At 41.8% G+C, this 17,603-nt stretch overlaps 1 protein-coding gene across 4 annotated transcripts in view; it reads right to left on the bottom strand.

The window, feature by feature from the left end:
- Positions 1–2,085: 2,085 nt before the first annotated feature.
- Positions 2,086–17,603, bottom strand: part of PTH1R (parathyroid hormone 1 receptor) — a 118,367-nt gene continuing 102,849 nt past the window's right edge. For all 4 annotated transcript variants that reach the window (XM_062603971.1, XM_062603970.1, XM_062603973.1 and 1 more), the window contains 4 exons: positions 14,476–14,570; positions 12,132–12,273; positions 10,848–10,889; positions 2,086–9,974 (listed from right to left, as the gene is read on the bottom strand). In XM_062603971.1, the coding sequence (XP_062459955.1) occupies positions 9,612–9,974; positions 10,848–10,889; positions 12,132–12,273; positions 14,476–14,570 (642 nt within the window). In that variant the 3' untranslated portion in view covers positions 2,086–9,611. The remainder of the gene's footprint in view (positions 9,975–10,847; positions 10,890–12,131; positions 12,274–14,475; positions 14,571–17,603) is intronic.

Below are 17,603 nucleotides of genomic sequence, written 5' to 3' on the forward strand. Positions count from 1 at the left end.
CAAGAAAGAAGACTGCCACTCAGACCATCTTCTACCTCTTGATGTCTGCTTTCTGGCCTTGCTTTTCTTATCTATTGACTTAAGCAAAAAGATACCCTGAAATACGGGTTGCAAGAAAGGTTTTGGGAACAGGAGAGGTAATTTATTTGAATAATTACCCTTTTCCTCTTCAGAATTTATGGGTGAAACCCGCTCCATTGAAATCAACAGACATTTTGGTGTTGATTTTCATGGGGTCAGGGTTTAATCCTAAATTGATGCCAGCATATCTGTGTTGTTGCACACCACATCACTACCCCAGAATCATTAAACTTCAGTCTGAGAAAGATAATAAAATACCATCAAATTCCTTAGTTAATGTGCCAAGAAAACAATTGCTATGGTTATAGACAAAAGTTATTCTGTGAGACCCAGGTGGAATGATTCTGAATTCCAGGTTCTCACTTTGAGGTTGTTCTAATGTACTCCATTTTGTCAGGTGAAAAAGATGGAAAAAGTGCCAGTGAGGAAAAGAAGAGAAAGTCATACTGACTTTGTTACATTCTCCTCATTTGTTCTCTCAAGACATCACCTTTTTAGGAGAAAGTGTAATTGTGCAATGAAGTCTACCTCTGTCAGAACTGTACTGGATAGGGAGGTCTGCCTGAAAAGAAGACAGATTTATTAAACTTCCTAATTACTTCTGATCATCTGGGTCAGCTCTTCCATAAATTTTTCTTTTGTTCCTGGCCCCTGCCAGACTCTGAGCTGATTTCCAGACCTGCCCTCCCTCACTAGAGTCTTGCAAATTCATTCCGAATAAGGACAAAGCTTGTTTCACTCTGTTGCTGCAAATGTTGCCTTTGGCACCCTTACAAAACAGCATCATTGCCCGTCAGTGCTGATGCCATCAAGAGATTCCATCAGAGAGGAGATGGGCACATGTGGGTGCAATAATGACTACATGCCACTTATGCAAAGGGAGTTCAAGGTACAGTTTTGCAAGTGTGCCCTGAAGCAGCCGCACTAACGGACCAACCTAGAGAAGGATGCACAAACCACATGAGGAAATCAGAATATTCATCTTAAATTAAACAACAATATTTAACAGCAGTGTACCACCTCTAACCACAAGCCCTCTGAAGACAGTATTGTGTGAGCTTTGCAGGTCATACTGAATGGCTTGAGATCTTCTATGAGCAAAACATGAGCAAGTTCATTTGAAGGTCAGCAAACCTTTCCCTGGTCTGTGGGAAAGGTTTCAGAGGAACCTTATTTAATATTTTTTTAAATGCTCCCCTGTGACATTCTTTTCCCCACTTGCCTCCCAAGTTCTGGCAAAATGATGATACTATCTTGAACTTTTTATACTGTGGAGCTAGTTTAAACTTGGAATACAGTATGAAACTTGGAGGATCTAAGTTCACATGCAAGTAGGAAAGGAAAGGAAAGGAAAGGAAAAAGGAAAGGAAAAAGGAAAGGAAAAAGGAAAGGAAAAAGGAAAGGAAAGGAAAAAGGAAAGGAAAGGAAAAAGGAAAGGAAAGGAAAAAGGAAAGGAAAGGAAAAAAAGGAAAGGAAAGGAAAGGAAAGGAAAGGAAAGGAAAGGAAAGGAAAGGAAAGGAAAGGAAAGGAAAGGAAAGGAAAGGAAAGGAAAGGAAAGGAAAGGAAAGGAAAGGAAAGGAAAGGAAAGGAAAAAAAGAAAAGAAGGGAAGAAAGGAAAGGAAAGGAAAGGAAAGGAAAGGAAAGGAAAGGAAAGGAAAGGAAAGGAAAAAAGGAAAGGAAAATAAAAAAGAAAAAAGAAAAGAAAAGAAAGAAAAGAAAAGAAAAGAAAAGAAAAGAGAAAAGAAAAAAGAAGAAAAGAAAAGAAAAGAAAAGAAAAGAAAAGAAAAGAAAAGAAAAGAAAAGAAAAGAAAAGAAAAGAAAAGAAAAGAAAAGAAAAGAAAAGAAAAGAAAAGAAAAGAAAAGAAAAGAAAAGAAAAGAAAAGAAAAAAAAGAAGTGGCTAAGAAAATTCCCTGACAATTACAACAACTGAGCATGGCTAAATAACCACAGTGTATGGCAGGGGGCTGAACAGGCTGACCTGGACAGGAACAGATAAACCAGGATTGTTCTATGTGACAGCAGATGCCTTGGGTGTTCTTTTATTTAATCCCAAACAGCAAGCCTGGTCTCTAATTCTCAGCAGAGTATTTCTGTAGCTAGAGTTGGAAGCTTTATTTTAATTCCATTATGCAAATTGTACATGAGTCTTGAACTGTGGTCTAGATTCAGATCTGTTTTGCGTTGGCATCGGACTGAGTTAACTCAATTAACTTCAGTGGAGTATCTCCTGCCTTCTGCCAATGAATATAAAATCAACATCAGGTCTGTTTCTAACTATCCTGCCCTAGAGACAAGCTTTGAATGACTCTGTCCACTTCTTATTATAGCTATTCTGTCCACCACAGAGAACTCTGTCTACTTGGGAGAAGCCAGAAAGCCAGACACTGAACAGATCCAATCAGAGCACTCAACAGAACCTGATGAAATAATCAAATGATAACTCAGAATTACTATTTTATTGTTTATAATCCTTCTTAAGAGTGGCTTAAAGACAGCAAGTCTTTATCTTGCTCTGTGCCCTTTTCATATAAATTCACCCAAAAAAAAAGAGACTGTTTCGACAGGGTGACCTTCCACCCTGAGTATCTGTGCTCTGAACCTGGTATGATGGGTATGATGAGAGCAGAGCACTATGCAGCTGATCTCAGCAAATCACGTTCCCGTCATGATGCTCTGAATTAGTTTTGAAACTGAGAGTTGAGATTGGCTTCTAGCCATAAAAAAACTGTGAATTTGCATCCAGTTAAAACTGAAAACAAAATACTTAGCTGAATTTTTTAAAAAAGTTTTTTTTGGGTTGTTTTGTAGAGCCAGTTTGGAAAAAAGAAGTTAAGCATGGAGAAAAATTCTAACCAATCTGAATTTGGGATCTATATAGAGAGTAGGGGTATCCACCCTGCTGGTGTCCTTTTTGTGCTCTTTCTGTGGAGAAAAGCAGCCTCAAAGATCTAAAATGGCTGATGGTCCACCATAAGCCTAATGCTACAGCTGAAGTAGGTATGTGGGAGTGCTAGCATTGCTAAAAGGTAACATCTCAGTCCTAGCTTCAACTGCTGATTCTCAGTAGAATATACCTGCTCTTAAGTATTCAAATCCTTCTATGGACCAAAGAGCTGCCAATGAAGATGCTTTTTAATGCTGACTAAAAAAACACCCTTTGCCTATTGCAAAGCTTATGTATAGACAGAAAATTTAACCACTAAATTAATTTAAACACTAAATTAAGTGGGTGAGCAATATTTCTACCTCAGCACAAGATTGCTTGATGTCTCTGAACTTTAAACGTCCAGTAGGTGGTCATAGGCAAAGGTGAGTTCTGAGTCTCATGTCCATGCATTTCTCTCTATCACAATTCATTCACAATGGCCTGTGGAAGATTTCCTACAGAGAGGTTAAAAAGGACATGCAAACGCTAAAAACAGATTTCTGGCTCAAACTTTCTGGCCAGCTGAGCACTACTGAGTGAAAATACCCCCGAAGCAACACAAGAAATGCCAACTCGCATTTTTTGTTCTTCATGAATGGAAGCAAAATCAATCTGGATTTCTCAGGCTATTTTTTTCTTGTTTTTAATCAAAGTGGTTGAATTATGTTTTCATGTTGTTCAGTTATTTATGTGTCTTTATAACAACTCATCTCTGCATTCTTTTGCTCTCCCACCATTATCTAAGAGCTAAGCTTGAGTTTTGATTTTATGAGAGGCCACAAAAATAGTTTTGGTGGAACAGGAGAAGCCCATATAAAAACTAATTTTTATAGAGATGGCAGGATTTGCTGCCTCAAAACAAAATGTTCCTTTGGGTCAACATTATTTGCTGTCTGGCAGGTTCAGCCTTTCACTTCCATAGGCAAAACCAGGAGAATAACCTCCCAGTGAATATCCACAGGGAGCGACGTGCTCTTTATTTTTGTCATACATTTTGTGAATTATCATGTTTTCCAGGTAAATCCAGACAGCCATGGCCAGTCATGATGGAAATTTATTTAAAGGGTCTGTCACAAACTCATTTTCTTTACAATTTAATATTTTTCTCATTTCAAGACACCCTAGAGGAATGGGATATAAAATCTACTCTGGAGAATCACACTGGATGCTTGAAAAGCTCTGTAGCTGGCCAGGGATATGATATATATCCTTTGTTTACTCTGCAGAATGTGGCAGCCCATCAGCAATAGCAGTAAAAATAATAACTACAAAAAATCAAACAGCAAATCTGTTCCAGCATGAAGCTCATTGAAAAATGTCAATTTTCCAAGACCTTCCTGAGGGTGCAACATGGTCTCTTCCCTAGCAAGTGCTGTCAGCAGGGCAGTGGCATGGTGAAGATCTACATTAACCTGCCTATGGTCTTTAAAGCTTCCTCACCTGCTGAGCATCTTGCAACCATCAGTGCAGTGCCTGTTTGTGGCACAGGATGAAAAGTTGAAGAGCATTACCCCCCAAGTTTGGAAAATACTGCCCCAGATTTTTTTATCCTTTTGCTTCCTGTTACAGCCAAAATGTTATAAAATTCAGATAAGGCCAGAAAGAGAGGCTGTGAACCATAGTACTGCTGCATAACTTTCCATAACAAGGCACAGATAGGATTTTAGCAAACTCATGGGCACCAACACATATAAAAAAGCACATACACCAAATAAGAAGCAATGAAGCACATTGACAGACTTCACAGGTTCATACAAACTCTCCCTTAAAGGTCAACTCTTAAAGTGCTTTCTCTTATTTCATGCAGTCCTATCTCAGATGAAAGAGTCATTGACCATAGTGAGAGATTCAGATGAATTAAGAGATATGCTGATCACTCTCCTCATCATCAGTATGCTTGAAGCTTTCTAGGTGTGTAAAAAAATTAACCAGTGAAAAAGCAAGAGAACCCAACCTTTAAATGAGGTTTCTTAACTTTCTGAAACATCAAAACCTGAACTTTTAAACGAGGCATTGAGTTTGTAAGAAAAAAACAAACCCCCAAACCAACCTGAAAACACCCCATAAAAACTTTCCTCTGAATATATTTTTATGTTTTAAAAAATGGTAAATTGTTTCCAGCACTGTGGATGTTCTACAACCTTCAGCCAGTTGCCCATAAACAGATAAACCAAGCCAATCCCTGGCTGAAGAGTTCAATTTCAGGAGATCTTTGTGAACTAATTTGGCTTTAATATGTATCAGACAAGAAGAGTTGAGGAGGGGTGAGGAAAAGGACAAGACATGATCTCATCTGAACCTAGACCAAGCAGTATATAGAAGGTGTAAAAACATTTGCCTGCACATATCCAGGCAAAGTAAAAATGACAAGGCTGCTGCCAAAAGTAATCCTTAAGAAACACAAGGCTGAGGAACATTTAACAGCTCTGTGTCCATCCAAAGAGGAGGTAGATCAAGTAAGAAGGATTCACAAAGAAAAATAGACTATGCTGCTGTGGATGAGAACAGAAGAGGTGCTGGGCTGGTAGGATGAGAAGAACCTGCCAAGGATGGAGATTCCCTTGCCCAAGCCCAACAATTCTGTGGCACTGGTGTTACTGGGCAAGGAAATTCCTCCCGTGTGAGCCAGTCAGCTGGGATATTGCAGTACACAGCTTGGCTTGTACCAGCCCATCAGGCTAAGGGAAGTTGGGGGGGGTCTAAACACTCCTGAGGATTGCCAGCTGCTTTACAAGATGGGAGGAAAAAGGCCACAAATCTGACACCATGGAGGAGGGAAAATTAGAAAAATACAGGCAACCAACTCCTGTGGACCTCCTTGAAGTGAACTTGAGAAAGTCTCTCTGCCTATGTGCTCGCTGTACACTGACTTCAAAGCAATACGCTCTCTCTGCTCCACAATCCGATGTTGAATCTCAACCAGGATGTAGGTCACAAACCCTGTCCAAGTTTGCAGTGGTACCTTGATGAATCACAGACAAATGCACCCTCACCTCACCATGTTTTTGTTTTCTGTGGCCTTTGGAGTATGTTTGCATTAGTAAATCAGACAGGAAATGAATTGCCACCCCAGGTGGACTCAGACCTTTGGATGGGCATAAACTGTCCTTGAGAAATGCCCACATCTCCTGGTGATGGAGAAAGCAAAGGGGAGCTGACTCTGAATCTAGAGGCTTTGGATAAATGCCAGCAGGATCATTCTGCTTGCCCTTCCAGGGCAAACTGTGGTTTCTTCTCTGTTTTTAGACATCACAGGTCTAACCCCTTCCTCACTAAAAGCAGTGAAGGATGTCCTTTCATATCCAGATAATAGATCATGCTATATACTCAATCAACAGTTTGTTATCAGCCCAGGAATGATAGGAACAGGCTTTGACAAACACAAAGTCTGCTGGGCCTTAGTGACAGTTATTCCCCTGTTTTGCTATCAGCATTTTCCGAGTTTTTACATGCATATTGCTCATGCACATGAACACCCAGGAGAAAAAATAAAAATCTAATATGCATGATTTGTAACTGAAAGGATTAAGAAAGTATTTCTTCCCCTGTACATCCCTTGTGCATGTAATTTTTATCTCCACTTAACAACATTTCTGACATTTATTCTAAACAAGTGACAAATGCATTTCAGCGAGGGCTGCATTCTAAAAGGGGTGTTGTATTTGTTAATAAATAATTTTATGGCTTTTGCGTATTCACTGAACTTTGCTGAGTGATTGCTAAACATGTTATTAATATTGAATTCTAAACAACAAATACAAGCAAATACTGAGTCACTGGCGGGGGAGGGTTTGGTTTGGCTTTTTTTTTTTTTCCTTTGTTCCAACAATGAAATGATACTAAGAAATCTCTGTAAGTGAAAAAAATCCGGAGGGTCATTCCATCTACTTGGCAGGATTTAAGCACAACGTACTTCTGGAAAGCTGGAAAGCCAGAGCCAGCATATTCAGTGTTCTCTCTCATTGGTGGTTCAGCCACATGGGATGCTAAATAACACAGCTGTACACACTCTGACAGCCAACTATTAATAACTTGTGCCCCCTCTGATTGCCTCCAGAAGCCGTACCAGCATCTGTGGGGAAAGAGGTGAGCAGTGAGCGTAGCTGGGCTGACCCAGATTTCTGTGGAGCTGGTTAGCTCCTCATGCCACACTTTCACTAGAGTTGACTTCTCTTGCAAGATTACTTAATTTCTCTGTAATACTATTGCTAGTATTATTATAGGAATAACAACAACAATTGTTGAGCATGAATGATTATTCTTTGAAAACCTTACATTTAAATAGCTGCCATTTGGTGTAAAACGTTTTTGATGATATTTGACCTACTTTAATGACACAAAAGAATAGAATGTCACAGATAAATACTGGCTTTTAAAGATCTGCTCATGTATGTTTGTAGCTGGAGTTTCAGTGTCTGACAGAGGACTGCCTCTTACCCACCACATACCCTACCATGTCTGAATCCAAAACTCAGAGATATTGAAGGGAAGAGGTTTTCTCCTTGACTTTACTGGGGTTTGGATCGGGCCCTAACCTGAGAGGTTGTCTAAAGATGTGGGATACAGAGTCAAGGTCCCACTGCTCTTCCTGACCTCCTTCAGAGTTTTGGGGAAGTTAGTAATTTGCTCTCAGAAGACCAGCTGATTGCATTGACTGGATGCATCTCAGAAGTTCTGGTTGACGTGACTCAGCAGCAGTATCTAAAGCATCAGGATAGAAGGTAGATTATCCCATTGGCCCCACCTATGTCCCAGAGGATTTCTGCAGACTTGCCCAATACCTCTTTCCTATTCCATTTGAGTAACCGTCAGGTGTGGTTGAAATATTTCAGTTACTAGAAACTTGCTAAGAGGAAAAAAAGAAGTAAGAAAAAAAAAAAGCACCATGAGGAGCTGACTCAGACTGAAACAAGCGAATAGTGGTGTTATGACAGGCGCTGAATTGAGGATCCAGGCTGGCTCAGCAAGAGTCCTTCCTTTGGGGAAGCACGTACTGCAACAGGAAGTTTGGTCACTGTCACTGATTTCCCACTTCTGGGCAATCTTGTATCATGCTTGGAAAATGTCAGAGACCCTTCGCTAGATGATCTGCTGATGTGGCAGCTCCAACACAACGCACGGTTGGCCAACAAGGACTGTACCTCTTCATTTCTGCTAAAGATTATCTGTATCAGAGACCAACCTTTTGGTTACACCCTGAAAAAATCACCAGCAAGGGAAATTGCATGGTGACAAAATCTTCCTGGCCTTTGTCTCCTGTAAGAAGAAGGCATTTCCTTGTGCAGTTACCTTTCAGAGGTAACTGCAATAACTTTCCTCATCTGAGCAATAGCCTTATCTGGTTGAAGTTAGACTTGTTAACGTCAGCTAAGACTCTGAGCTGGTGCACATACGTGTGTGTGTGATCAAAATGCAAAGAATAGGAAAGTTTAGATGTTCAAAAGTAACCATCCATGAGCAATTCCTGTGCTTTTATCAAGCAAATATTGCCTTTGGATCTCATGAGCTTAGGTTTGTCTGGCTGTATCCAGCAGCTTGTGCTGCTGGGTGACACAGGCAGACTGTTGATGGAGTCTTTCTCCTAATGAGGGTTTTGGCTAGTAAGAAACAGGAAATTCAGAGGGCGGAACAAGAAGCAATTTAGAGGTTTAAAAACTGACTGAAGCCTGTTTCCATGAGCACCCACAAAAAGGGAGGGCTGAGTTAGCTACCCTCTCAACTGATTTTAGCCACACACACTTAGGCACATACACCCAAGAACTGCAAATTCCCCACCCTGCCTCAACGCACTCGGTGGGCCCCTCTCTCTGCTACGTCTGGAAGAACAAAAATGTCACACATTCTGACGAGCACATTTTCCATCCTGAAACTGCACTGGTTTCTGGCTTGCTACTGGGACTCAGGTCAGGGAGAGGAGAACAACGTTGTCTGCCTGCATTCAGCAACCTTGAGCTGTTAACCCTGCTCACCTTAGAGGAGCATTTTGCCGAGGAGTGAGGTTGCCGAAGTGAAGAACATGCGACCAGTGGTACTGAGCTGTCTGCATTGAGTGCTTATCTGAAAGGGTGGGCAGCTATGACCCCGCAATAGGTCTTGATCAGTGTTGTGTGTGTTACCAGGCAGACTTTATAGGGAAACAGCAAACCAAACTGAAGACACTGATACTCAGGGTGGCTTGTACCCTCACAAGAAGATGGCACTGTACACTCTCTGCAAGACTCTTGTTTTACTGGGTGAGTCCTGTCCTCCTCAGCTGCCCACACTCTCCAAGAGATCCAAGGACCACATTGCTGCTATACAACCCTCCTTCATGAACTCCCAGTATCTCAGTTGTTCAACAGTAGCAAGGCTGTGGATCTAGACAGCCCTGCTTCTGCTAACACCAGAGAGACTTAGATCACTTGAGAATATGTATGTGATCGACAGCTGGCCACATTGGTGGCTCACATTTTTTTTCCCATATAACTTAACTTCTCGTTCCATAGAACAGAGAAACTGTATGGAAACCCTTGGCATCCAATGCGTGGCCTGATACTCTTTTGCCCACTAAATGCTCTCCAGGAACCTTTTTCATCCTTTTGCTTCTTTTATCTCTTTCTCTCTTTACATCACTGTCTCTCTTTCTTCTTCAACAAGTACTGTAGGTCTGTCTCCATCGTAAAGGCCAGAGCCATTCAGGTACTCCTCATCTTTGTTGTACTGCTCTGGTCCAGAAGAAGGCATGGAGTTTTCAGAAATGGAGCCATTTTTTACATAACCTGGCAAATTCCGGTGTCCATTGAGGGTCCCTGGTATAAGTCTTGTATTGAGATGGAGGGCAAGTGCTCCTCTTGTGGCTACATTTGTGATGCTGGTGTGGGAAACCATTGGTCCATAACTGTAGGTTGTACTCCCACTTCGTGCTTTCCTTTTAAAGTCAAGTGCTAATGTCCACCTGCTCCATGACTTCTTTATTTCTGCTTGGACCTGAGAAGCAAAAGGGGATAAAAAAGCATAAGTAGGAGCAGATGGGAGCAGGAGGAGGTAGTATCCGCAGACAGCATGGGTGAGAAACATTCTGGGGAGTGAAATTGGAAGGAACACTAAATTCACATTAAATCTGCCCTTTCCAAATGAAATATTTGACATTGGAAAGCTTGAATAGCTGAAAACATCTAACTGAAATATGTGTTAACTCTCTCCCAGGGTTAAGGGACATGATCAGCTCCCCTTATGATAGGTATTTTATCTTAGTTTTATGCTGTAAAACTTAAGCAGTGGATTTGTAGTTTCATTTAGCCTTAAAATCCATAAACTTAGGCCAAGCCAGCCTTATGCTGGACCAGTCTTATGCTGGGCCACATTCTGTTCTTTCTCAGTGTACAGCCACTAACCATCTAGTTTCTTAGTTGGCAGGAACAGAGGGAATTAGTGAAAAAAAAAAAAAGACATTAAAGCATTATCACTTTGGAAATAGAAAAAAGGTCAGAAAAGCCTGGACAATTAAAAGAGCTTGCTGGTTAGGCAGCTACTCTATTGATCCACTTTTCTTCCTACCACAGATCTCAAATTAAGCAACACTAAACAGCACTTATGCTAGGAAAAGGAAAACCACATTTTTTTCCCCTCCATTAGCTACTTCCAGTAGGTTATTTATTGGTGACATATTGACCTGGATATCTTATATGTCAAAAGCAAGGATATGAACTTTCTATGTGCACTGACATATCTTTCATTGAGAGCAAAACAATGTTGTGTCTCTAAAATAAGTGAGGAGATGCTGATGTGCATCTGCCTTACCATATGTGTGTGAAACTAATGTAACAAAGGAGAGAAATAATTAAGAAGCTGGTGACATACCTCTCCATTGCAAAAACAGTATATGATGGCAACAAAAAATCCCTAGAAGGAAGAAGAAACAACATACTAATGTTAATCTTGCTGCATGTGAATATTTCTTTTCTGATGACACTGCCCAGCATCTCTGTGTTCCTCTGAAATCAATGACATCCACAGTATGCAGTATATAATATGTGTAAGAAACCTTGCATTGTTCAATAGCACATGAGAGACAGATCGACACAGACATTTTCCTTCAGACTATTGACAAAGTAGATAGACTATATAAGCCCTCTGGGTCATGGCTTAGCCATGGGACTATTTTCACCCCCAGAGCTATTGCAGAGGTTGCAAGATGCTGATGGGTGCCTGGGAAGTTGGTGGCATCTACCTCATTGGGCATGTTTACAAACTATTGTATAAATATTTCTAGTGTTTTACATGTAGCTCATCCTGCTGCAGGATGTCAGAGTGGAAGGTGGTTCTGATGGGGCTTTTTCAGCTCTGGCTGTAAGTGGGGTAGCCTGTGTGTGAAGTAGAATGGACTTAATGGGATCAGCAAAGGAATTCAGATGTGAGCAAACCATCTACATCTTTGTGTTGGCCAATAGCTTACCCAGATCTTGTTGAGGTAACCTACTGTTTCATCCTATCTACACCCAACAGGGATTGTGGAAGCACATGAATGTAAGCTTGCTCCCCATCTCTCTTGCAGTTTTGCTAAACCATCACCTGGCCAGACCAGCTGTCCACATTTCATCATCCACACTGGTCAACCATGACGATAGTAGCATATGAACCAGAAATTCATCTCTCAGGGAAAGGTGTGCAGTAACAACCAAACACTGCTTTGCTTGTAGAGGGTTATGTATTCTTGCTGCTGTGTCTTGTATAGGACCGGTACTGTAACTGAACCTGCCTTTTGCTCAAACCTAAAACTGAGGAATCCATTCACAGGACTGAAAGACAACTTTGGGACAAGCAAAATGGAAGCTAATTTGAAACAACATGTCTCTGTGGAGAGACCAGATTACGTCTAACCTGGATTTAAAGGGATTTATTCTGTGGGGCAAGTTATCTTTCAGCAGGAACGTTTTTTTGTTGAACACACTGAGCCTTTATATGTTGTGTTTAGCAAATATAGAACATAGTTGATGCTAAAATACTGTCAAATCACCTTGTGAATGAAATCTGGTGTATTGTAAAAACAGCCCTGCTTCCAAAGACAACCTTACACTTTCATTTCTCTTCCCACCCCACTGAAATTCTTTCAGTTCTTCCCCATGGTTTAACAGTTTACAGTACCTGGAAAGAGTTGAACAGCATTTCATAGTGCATTTGAACTTGCCAAAGAATCCCTGACACATCTGTGTATGGCATAGCCATGAAAACAATATAGTGAACGCCAAACAGAGGCATAAGGACGAGGGTAGATTTCAGCAGCTTCCTATAGCAATAAGAAGAGAGAAAGACACAGAGGAAATTAGTGGGTGGAGTATACCTCCCAGTCAAACTTGTCCACCTCATACCCTGGGCACAAGTTGAATGTAATTTCATACCTGCTTGCATGTCCTCTTGACAAGGTTTGGATATCTTACATTTACACAGGCACTGTGTCCCCCTGAAGTTTCAAACTTACTTCTCTTATGGCATGTGACACAACCCAGTCCATCTCAGGCATGTGTTGATGTGCTAGTCTAACCTTCTGCACATACATGTCCCCATGTGATGCTATATATACTGGAGATTAAGATTCTGAGATGTCTTTTTCAGCCTCAGACTATCCCTGTCTTTGGCTCAGGATCATGGGTACAGGGTGGAAATGTGACTGGAAAGAAATTTGCACTGCTGCTTCCAGCACTCAGCCTCTGACTGGCACTAAATACCCTTGTCATCATAGAATCATGGAGTGGTTTGGATTGGAAGGGACCTTAAAGCTCATCCAGTTCCAACCCCCTGCCATGGGCAGGGACACCTTCCACTAGACCAGGTTGCTCCAAGCCCCATCCAACCTGGCCTTGAGCACTGCCAGGGATGGGGCAGCCACAGCTTCTCTGGGCAACCTGTGCCAGAGCCTCACCACCCTCACAGGGAAGAACTTCTTCCTTTATACCTAGTCTAAATTTACCCTCCTTTAGTTGTTTTCCCTAAAGTCAGTTTGTCTCTAAATGCTGGTCTGCTTCAGCTTATGACAACTGGACATGGTCCTCTACAACCTACAGTAACTGACAATGCTGGAGCAGGGAGGCTTTGGATACATGACCTCCAGAGATATCTTCCAACCTCAACCACTTTGTGATTCTGTGATTGAGCCTGTTTATTGAGGCAAGACACGAAGGTCCACCCTGGGTTAGTGCCTCCTGTAAAGAGCAGGGCTGGTGGAGAGGTAAGTGCATCTAGGAGCAGAATTCCTCTAGATATCAAGGGGAAGAGGACAGTGCACTACGGGGTGAGCATGGTGAACACTCTCAGGAGGTGCTTTGGACTGCCATCTCACTTGGAAAGCCCCTTTTTAAAGAAGCAGATCCACCTCAGCAGAGGACCTGTGCTGGGGACTGGGGGGAGGTACAGTGCAACCCTGAGTACTTGGCTGCGTTTGCTCCCGACGGAACCAGCCTTGCCTGGAAGTGATATTAATTGAAGGAGTAAACATTCTGCCAAGAGTTACAGCAAGTCACCAAGTGCAGGCAATGACTGAGAAGGGTGGACATCATTACCAGAAAGACCTGGTACCTCCTCTGTCCAGCAACTGGAAACCGCTGAGGGAATTATCATATTAAAAGGAGAAGGTTGCATCCAAACCATAATTAAGAGCAAGCTTCAGCCAGGAGGAAATAAACAAATAGATAAATCAGAGCCCTGACAGGGCAGCAAAGCAAAATAGAGAGGTGTTTTCCTGCCAAATCTCATTCCTGCTTCAAATGAAACGTCTTGTGTTTGGAGAGTGAGATGGTAGCAATGAGCTCATGGTTTGCATCCCAAATCTTTCTGCCCCCACTCCCTGCCTTTGCTGGTCATGCTCGTCAGTCAAGCTCAGGAGATTACAAGAAGCCTTGGGAGCAAACAAACAGCCAAGGTGTCTCAACAATCTGCTTTTTCTGTGCAGTTTTGACCATGCTACAAATATCCTAAATTATCAAGAGAGAAGAGCTGGCAGAACAAAGGAAAATAAAACAAGCAGGGATATGCCAGGTTTCCAGCAAAGAGTCAGGAATCCTTTTTTCCTTTCAGCAAAGGCACTGAAACATCCACTGAAATGCAGATTTAACAAACAGACCAAGTTTTACAAAGTACAGGAGAGAAATGAAAAAAATAAATAAACTGACACAAGTTTTAGGGACTCCAATGGCAAACACAATGCTTTTATTTTTGAACTTTTGTTTCAAGGCCAAATTGGCTGAAGACTGAATTCATTTCTTTAAACTACAAGGCAGGTCCCCCAGGTTGTATTTGAAAGGTTTAGGAGATGTTTGAACTGCTGTTGATTCATTCTGCCTTACCAGACTTGGAAGACAGCATTCGTTTCACCTTATTTTAGGTGTCTACAGTGTAGACACTCTAAACTAGTCACCCTAGCCTCCTTCTCTAGTCAAGGGGTGAAACAAAGACTTTGACATCTCCCCAAAAGTGGAAAGGGTATGTGACTCACCTGTACTGTTGTCTTGAGTCACACCTCCCTGCATTTGTCTCTCGTAGCTTGGTTGCTAGGACTCTGATAATATTGATAAAAAGAATAAAATTTACCTGGAAGAGGTGGGAAAAAGAAACAACACAACAAAGAAAGGATAACTGTTAATAAAGATGCAGTCAATGGTAAGGCTGTTCAGTCAGTGCTTTCCCCAAGATGAGTGAAGGGGCTGTGGCAGTGACCTGATCATGCTGTGTGAAAAGCTCCTTCTGGGGGAGCTTGTACTGTGGAAGGGATGAGCTCCCCAGGAAAGACCACAAATGGTTTGATGGGATCTAGTCATCTGTGTTCAACCTGAATGGTTGAGAGAGAGAAGGGAATAGCTGTCTCTGACAAAGTGTGGGCATCTCACATGGATACACCTACATCTGTGCTAGCTAGCCTGGCAGACACCTGGTAACGGGACATGATATCAGTATATAAGGCAGTGCTTATCAGGCATTTTGAGGCCTGGACTACAGACAACTGTCAGTATTTTTCACACCATCTTTTTAAAAAACTCCATACAGAAATATGGGTCATTTTCATAGCCTTGTAAATCTCTCAAACTTAGCTTGGGATCTAAGGAGCAGACTGAAATACGGTTATATTTGTCTCTTGTAGCCCACCTGAGAATTAGATACCCTCTGGCTAAAAGAAGCATTAGTAAGATGCCTTTCCATATTTTCTTGTGCAAAAGGAAAGAAGAGTAAGCAAACTGCACCATGACAAAGACATGGAGTAGCCCTAACAAGACACGAGAGATCAAGAATGCAGAAAGGCAATAGAACTGTAAAACTTCTGTTCTATATGCACTGCTAACTGTTCCTCTGGAGGAGTGTTTAGTATGGACTGGATAAGGACAATAAGTAATACCTATTTCCTACTCAGGGAGCCACCTCTACGAGCCCATCTTGTGGCCAGCTGCTCAACTGAGCTAATCCAGTCCTACAGGAACATGCTCATGGTGACCTGTGCTGCAAAAGGCAATGGCACCATTTTATGGCTGCACTGACACTTACCAGAGGGGGGAAATGAGGACATGTTTGAGGGATTCTCAGCTTTTTGGAGCTCTTCAGAGACTGGTTTCACTAGGGCTGGATTTACATCTGCTGCTGCCCTAGACTATCCTGTTTTTGGGACTATGGAAGGCCATAAATAGAACCATTGTGTAACTGTCCACTGGGCTGATCCATGTTGCTGGGCTAATGCTGATGCCTATGGGTTTCTTTTGAAGCTTGCAGCAGTCATTTGACTTCTCAGATGCCAGTATAGTGGCATTTCAAGGAAACAACTTGCCATGTCACACACAGGCTCATAGTTTTATGCCAGAAGGGACCATTGTGAACTTCTAGTCTGATCTCCTGCAAAACGCAGTCCATAAGACCTCCTTGTATTAATTTTTCTTTGAGTTATAGCAGATCTGGGTTTCAGTGTTTCCATGACGGAGATCCTACCACAACCATTGCTAAGTTGTTCCAACGTTTAATTATCCTCACTATTAAAACAAGTAGTTCCCTGAGCCACTGAATGAACACGGCCTGGTTTACTATGGCTTTGTCTTCTGTGGTTGGATTCCTTCTCCTTTAACGAGGTGCAAGTTCATTTTGAACAGCTCTCCTCTGTGTTAAAAAGGAGGTGAGGTTGTACTACACCCATTCCCTTGAAGGGGCATTAGTAGAATTTCTCTCCCATATCTACTCAACTGTTTTCATGAGGTTTTTGGGAATTTAACATCCATGCAACCCCATTCCCTTCGTTACATTTGGTTGGAATTTACTGACTGGCACAAAAGCTATAGGGAAAAGATGGATAGACTGACAGGCAGAGAGGCATACAGCCTAGGGCATTTAATTAATTTTCATTGGAAATCAATCTGAAAGGGAAAGAAAAGAAAAAAAAAGGGCAGGCTTTGTTTCTCATATGAGTTTTTCTAGCTTCAGAAGCTCAAAAGTGGGATTTTGTTCTGCATTTGTTGGCTAAATTGAAGATGTCCAACTGTATCACAGTCAAGAGGGAAAGTCCTCTGACTTCCTGAAAAGTGCTAAGTTTCAAAAGAAATCCAGACTACTGAATAAGATCAAAGCTACCAGCAGAATGGATGGATTTTAAGCCCCTCAGCCTCCAAATTCTCTGCACTACATCCAGAAAATGCTGAAGTTAGTCCAGCAACATACGACAAGCTAGTGTGGGAATTGAAAAGGCAGCCAAGTGAACAATACGAACCCACAGAAATTAAACAGAAACAACCCACAGAATATTTTTGCATGATAAATAGCTGCATTTGCAAATAGCCAGGCTACAAGCACAGCAGAGCCTCGTGGAGAAACATTGTTTTTACAAGGACAAGCCTTAATTGAGCTCTTTCTCCTCTGCTAATTGGGCTTTAAATTAAATGCAATGGGGTTGCTGGCATTCATCTAGTTGAACTATCTGAACTTCGTTCTCCATCCTACTATTTCATTTCCAGTGACTACAATGTGGGCTTGGTGATTCGTTTCTTCCAAGGTGCAGAACTATTTGCTAGAGCCAGGTGGAGAATTTCCACCAAAAGGAAATTCTGATGAAGAAAAAAGCCCCCCAACTCAAAAGCAGCTCACCTAATCACATGTATGAGCACGTTCACCTCAGAAACTTTCCTGCTGTTTATATGCAGATGGTCTGATTTTTCTCTCATCCACACTGATGATCTTCTAAGGCTTCCTGATGTGCGAGTTGCAAGGAATTATATACAGCTTGATGCAAAACCCTCTGAAGACTGTAGGGAGATTCATGGATGAATGTAAAGAGGACCTAGGATGTGTGGGAGTGGACAAGCTTTCCTGCATGCTCTCATGTAACCATCAGAAGATAGAGTAATGGAGAACCACAGAGACTGAGGGGGAAGAAAGGGTATTTAAAGGAAACTATGAAAGCAAGTTCTCTAGCTAATTAGGACCCTGCTCTTGCAAATGCACACTACCCATCTGATTATCTTTGTGAGTTCTTCAGCTTGTGAGATCTCAGTCCTTTGTCTGCGTAATGTTACTTACATCCTTTCTGTTCCCTCTGGTTGTTGGGTGGGGGCTGAAGTAATCCTCCATCAGTGATTATCATTGTGTCCAATCATA

This window comes from Pezoporus occidentalis, unplaced genomic scaffold (assembly GCF_034315485.1).
Source record: "Pezoporus occidentalis ecotype Australia unplaced genomic scaffold, CSIRO_AGI_Poc_V1 ctg82, whole genome shotgun sequence".
Lineage (NCBI taxonomy): Eukaryota > Metazoa > Chordata > Aves > Psittaciformes > Psittacidae > Pezoporus > Pezoporus occidentalis.